The sequence below is a fragment of the Sinocyclocheilus grahami genome, unplaced genomic scaffold (genome assembly GCF_001515645.1).
Source record: "Sinocyclocheilus grahami isolate Dianchi unplaced genomic scaffold, SAMN03320097.WGS_v1.1 scaffold3607.1, whole genome shotgun sequence".
Classification (NCBI taxonomy): domain Eukaryota; kingdom Metazoa; phylum Chordata; class Actinopteri; order Cypriniformes; family Cyprinidae; genus Sinocyclocheilus; species Sinocyclocheilus grahami.
In genome coordinates this window covers 13,809-20,004 of record NW_015508700.1, presented here as the reverse complement: position 1 = coordinate 20,004, position 6,196 = coordinate 13,809, and the positions used below count along the sequence as shown (strand labels likewise).

The 6,196-nt window shown below is 39.4% G+C and overlaps 1 protein-coding gene across 1 annotated transcript in view; it reads right to left on the bottom strand.

The window, feature by feature from the left end:
- Positions 1-468: 468 nt before the first annotated feature.
- Positions 469-6,196, bottom strand: part of LOC107576375 (ribonuclease inhibitor-like) — a gene marked incomplete at its 5' end in the record, with an annotated part of 19,533 nt that continues 13,805 nt past the window's right edge. Inside the window, 2 exons of the mRNA XM_016262565.1 lie at positions 469-1,027; positions 2,072-2,118. Of these exons, the coding sequence (XP_016118051.1) occupies positions 501-1,027; positions 2,072-2,118 (574 nt within the window). The remainder of the gene's footprint in view (positions 1,028-2,071; positions 2,119-6,196) is intronic.

Below are 6,196 nucleotides of genomic sequence, written 5' to 3'. Positions count from 1 at the left end.
AAAGCAGATTTGAGTTCGGCAGTTGATCACGTGACGCACTGAACGGTCTAATCACACCGGTGTGATCGTACGCGTCAAAGGGTTAAGAAATATATTGTCGTTGCATAAGGGGTGATTTACCACGTGCAAAGATTTAGTAACCCAGTATTACACAGTCAAGCTGTTAGATTAAAGTGCAATTTTCAATGAATCTGACACTTAAAAGTTACTTTCATGGTGCAACATTGAAATATTAATATTAAATTAATTTATATTTAATGTAATGTAATTCATTTTGAGTAGAATAAAACATGGACGCCTTGTTGATGCACTGAATGCCACGGTTTTCATTGGAGTGAAACTGCTCAGAAAGTTTTGAATTCAAATTCATCTTTAAATTCAAAGCCTAGTGTTCTATTTTTACTTGGCCACTATTAATATCCCTTCGCACTATATGTAGAAATTATTTGATGCGGATTTTTTTTCCACTTGTGTCTCTGCAGTTCCTCACAGGAATGTTGTTAAATCTGACATAGAAACACGGAAGAATCAGAATAAACCTTAAACCCAGCATAGAGGGGTTCAGTGAATGTGGTGTTGAATGTGTGTAAGTGTGTGAGTGTGTGTGTGTCAGAGATGCTGTAGAAGGACAGCGTGCCGGCCGACCAGTCCAGATACACTCCTACTCTATGAGAGGATGAAGAGCGAGGAATATCTGTGCTCTTATTATTGTGCCAGACAGTGTAAATCATATCACAACAGTAAATATTCCAGGACTTTTCATTGAGTCCAAACCAACAATCAATTCCTCCCTTCCTGTTGATTCCTTTATATGCCACTGCTACATGACCCGAGCTGCTCCATTCAGCCTCCCAGTAACAGCGTCCAGTCAGACTCTCTCTACACAGAATCTGCTCAAAGCGCTCAAATCTCTCTGAATGATCAGGATACGGCTGATGCTCTTTCACACATGTTATTTTTCTGTTCCCTTCAGAAAGGATGAGTTGAGTGTGCACTGTGTTTGGATCCAGTGTGATATCACAGGCATCTGAACACAAAAAGGCATATCAAAACATCTACGTCATTATTAAATAGGGATGCACCGAATGTTGGGCAACTTAAATTATTCGTCCAAAAATAGCAAAAAAAGCACTTTCGGTGTTCGGCCGAATAAGTGAAAAGACTGTATACATTTTACCGAACAATCACGTTTTTAATCACGCGATCAAATAGCAACCAGCGCAGAGTGAGAGGCGCGCACACTTAAAAATGCAGAAAACATGTCGGCAATGTGGAAACATTTTTAAGTGTCATTCTAAAGATCCATCTGTGATCCAGAAGTCACAAACCACATTCAACAACATATAAAAACTAAATACTCTTTAGAGTCATTTCATGAACAATTGTGGAAAATTAGAATTTTAAATTCCAGTGCAGTAAAACAGCTGTCAGCAGGGGGTGCTGCAGCACCCCTAGTTCTCGCGGCCATAAGTAGGCTTATGTCTAGGACAAATATTTTGTGGGTTCATCCACTTTTTTGCACTCTTTCGCACTGGCGCTGTTGTACTGTGGCTGCCGTCGTGGTGGTGGTTGAGGAGAGACCCCCTCATGATTGTAAAGTGCTTTGGGTGTACAGCAATACACAATAAAGCGCTATATAAATGCATCATTCATTCATACATACAGAGTATGTTACATTCTTTCAGCAGTCAGTTATGAGCATAATATAGGCTACTCAAGACGGGGGGCTCAAAGATGGCCAAATAAAAATATTTGTATTTTACTCATTTTAATTCATTTATTTTATGTTATATTGTGCTTTGTTGGTGTAACGTCTGCTGGAATGTTTAAAACATGTTAAATATTTTTGAATTCTTTGAAAAGCAAGACAAAAAGCACATTTTGACTATTTAATTTATGCAATGGTGGAAAAAACTGGCAAAATAAATGAAAAATGTGACCAATCGTGTTCGGTATTCGGCTTTCGGCCAAGTGTTTCGTTATATTCGGCTTCAGCTTTGGCCACGTATTTTCATTTCGGTGCATCCCTATTTTTAAATATTCATAGGTGTTTGTGTGTGTGAGGACTTACATTTTCGCAGACCTGGTGTGATCCTAAAATGTCCTCCATGATCCAAACTGAACATTAAAAAAAATGTTCATGAATTCATTACTAATGCCTTTTCAAATGCTTTTACTATTGTGTAAAACAGAGTTTCCCAAAAGGGGTTTGTGAGCTGATGAAAAGCCCATTTTTTATTTTATATTTGTAATTTTATCCTTTATTTTTCCAGGAAGGTCCCATTGTGATAAAAATTCATATTTTCTTCAAGGGAGTCCTGGCCAAGATGACCATACAAAAGTTTATGCATTTATGCATTTAGCAGACACTTTTATCCAAAGAGACTTACAGTGCATTCAGGCTGTACATTTATCTTTAACCAGTATGTGTGTTCCCTGAGAATTGAACCCATGACCTTTTGCGCCACTAATGCAATGCTCTACCACTGAGCCACAGGAGCATAAACAAAGGCAGACACTAAGCAAAATTATAATTAACAATTATATAACAAATTAATTAAAACAGCGATATGTTCAATCATTATACACTGCAATAGCTTTTTAGAAGTATTCCACAACCAAGGAGCATAGTAAGAGAAAGCTGATTTTCCGTGCTCTGAATATACCCCAGGTATTTCTAATCGATTCCCATTTGATGATCTAGTGATATAGTTCTTTCTACGCAAACATAAAAGACTAGTAATTTGGAAGCATAGTGCCTTTAGAGTATACAATTATTATATGAATTTCCTTTTTTGATATAAAGAGGACTAACCTACATTGTTATTCAGCAAACAAGTGAGTATGTGAGCAAGCATTAGTTATAAATCACAATGCAGCGTGTAATGTATTAATGTTAAGAAACACTCTGCTAAGTACAGATAATGAAGTATGGCATCCTCGCAGTTCGATCACCCAAAAATCGACTGGGACGCTCCGGATTTGTATCAAGAATTCGAAAGATTTCGAAGTCACGTCACGTTCGTCTTCGAAGGCCCGTTATCGGAGCTAACCGCGAAGCAGCGCGCAGGCTGGCTGTGTACGTGGATCGGCGAACAAGGCCTGGAAATCTACAAGACGTTCAGCTGGGCGGAAGGTGAGAGAAATGATCCCTTCAAAGTTTTGGACAAATTCGCCCGCTACATAAGGCTGAGAAAGAATAAGAGGATAGCCAGACCAAGGTTATTATAGTTTTGAAAGCAGAATTAACAGATCACTTCCAGAGCGCAGGCCAAAGAAAGACGTAGGCATAATTTAACCTTAGTGAGGCAAACGTCTAGCGACACAAAATGAACGCATGCTGAGATTGATCAGATAGTAAAAGTATACAAATATACGCCAAAGAAAGCAGTCAAGCCTTTTTTACTAAATGAATCTATACAAGTTGCGCTTAATGCCATATCCAATGATGTGTGTTGAGATATTTAATATGAAAATAATTGTAGCCTAATTTGGTTATATGTCTTTTATCTTATTTAACCATAATCATGATATTGTAACTGTCGTGTCTTGCTCACTTTTCCGTGAACAGCCGCGCATAAATCATAACTGGAACTAATGAAATTTAATAATAACGGCAATCATATTTAACAATAAAGCTCATATTTGAATATGTTCTTTTCTTTATTTATGAAGAATTATAAGCGTGTGTATGATGTGATTTAGCCTATGCACATCTGTCCGAAAGCCTGGCAGAGTGATCACAAAATGCTAGGCTAAAGTTTTGTATTGTTTACAGAAAGGCGTGTTCTCATCTTTTTTTCTGTTAATTATGTTGCTCTGCGTGTCTGTTTATCTTCAAAGCACCAACATGCCTAATGTTGGTTTGATTGCTTGTGTTACATGAGAAAATAAATAATTTTGCCTACCTGATGTTGTAGATTAATGCGGGTTCGGTTCGGGACTCTGTCAAACGGTTCTGGGGTGCGTTTCCCAAAAGCATCGTTAGCTAACTACGGTTGTTAGTTCCATTGAAGTCGATTGGTAACGACGGAACTTGCGACCATAGTTGCTTCTGGGAAACGCACCCCTGGTCTGGTATAGAAATAAATTAGTGCTGCTGTCGGGTAACGGGTCGGGTGTTCTGTTACGTACTGCTGGTGCAGGTTTACCAAACAGGACCCGTGCAGGACCCTGCTTTAAACTGCTTTGTGTCTCTCCGTCAGATAACCTCACGTACGTGATGCGCCATTTCCAGGTATTTCCCTAAACCGCCGGCGCCACACATCTCATATATTTTTCCGCCAAGGGATGAGAACGTAATGATTATGAAAACGATTCTTTATTTCTGATAATTATTATTTTATTTCAGTTAGTTTTTCAATAACTGTTGTTAGTTTAATTTCGTTTTAGTTTTTCAAATATTCTGACGTTTTCATTTTATTTCAGTTTACGAAATAGTTTTTTCATCAATCGTTTTCGTCTTTGTTTTAGTTTTCGTTTACGAAATTAACCTTGAGCCAGACACCGTTTTGAACAAAGAAAGCAAGGTAATGCTGAGAGTTTTGACCACTTTGTGAAGGACTCGAGACTTATACTAATGGATTGCGATGACATGTTGATCGATGCAATAAATCGTGGGTGTCAGAGAGAAGCGCGTCCAATAAAGACTGTTAGACAAAGGAGAAGACTTAATGCTGCCGAAAGCACTTGAAATTGCTCAGCAATTCGAACTTTCACAGAAGCAAATTCAAATCGTCAGGGAAGAAGAGTCTCAAGTGTGAGCAGTGCATGTGAAAACAAAATATCAAGTGGCAAACAAAAAGGCCTATCAAAAGAATCAAACAAAATATGATCAGAAAGAAATGCATGTAAACTGGCCCAAAAAGTGCACAAGTTGTGGCAAAGACGCACAGCATAAGTGGAATCAAGGAAAATGCCCAGCAAAAGCCTCTGTCTGTTCCTACTGTCACAAGCCAAACCACTGGGTGGCAGTATGTTGCAAAAGATCCGTCAACACAGTAAGCATTGAGGAGGAATCAGAAACGATATAGGAGGAAATTCTCAACATTAATTTGACACAGACAAAGGAAGAAAGTAGTGACAAATGGACAGCAGACATTGAAATTCTGTCACAGAAAGTGCCATTCAGAATTGATACTGGTGCAAAGTGTAATACATTGATTTACACGCTGGTGAGCTTAAACGTTTACATCGAGTTCTGCAGTCATACTCTAACCACAAGCTGAAACCAGTAGCAGCAGTTGATCTTAGAATTAAATACAAGAGTGCTACTTGTAATAGCAGAGTTTGAGATTGTGGATATCTCACAAGAAAATGAGCTGAGTGGTGAAACGGCTGAAACACTAGGTTTAGTCATTCGCCTGGATGCATTGCAGCCAACTAACCTGAAAAACTAAGAAAAATGCTCCAGTGGTGCAATGAAAACACAGAATGTGCCAGCTGGGCTAGATGATTATCCAGAGTTGGCACATACTACGGGAAATTTGCCGGACAAATACACAATCAAAATTGACCCAAACGCAAAAAGTGTAGTTCATCCAGTCCGACGTCAACCAGCGGCGCTCAGAAAGAAAATAATAGAGAAAATGCAAGAGATGGTCAAAATGGGATACATCACCAAAGTCGACCAACCGGCTGAGTGGGTGTGTTCAATGGTAACAGCTGTTCGGAATGGCAAGATAAGAGTTTGCATTGATCCGAGTGATTTAAACAAGGCCATAAAGAGGGAGCACTACCCGATGCGCACCATTGAAGAAGTAATCTCCGCAATCCCGGGTGCTAAAGTCTTCTCAGTTCTGGATGCGAAATCTGGGTTCTTGCAGATAGAACTGGATGAAGCATCATCTCTGTTGACAACTTTCAACACGCCCATTGGGAGGTTTAGGTGGCTGAGGCTTCCATTTGGCTTGAAATGCTCACCTGAGATTTTTCAGAGAATAATGGATGAAACGCTTGAGGGGATCAGTGGTGCGATAAGCATTATGGACGACATCCTGATAGCAGCACCCACAGAGAAGGAGCATGATGCGATCCTCCATAAAGTAATTCAGAGAGCCACAAGTTACAATCTGAGCCTCAACTTCGACAAATGCCACATCAAGCAATCTTCTGTGCCATATGTAGGACACCTAATAACAGCTGAGGGTCTAAAGGCAGACCCAGCTAAAATCGAAGCTGTTAAGTCCATGCCAGC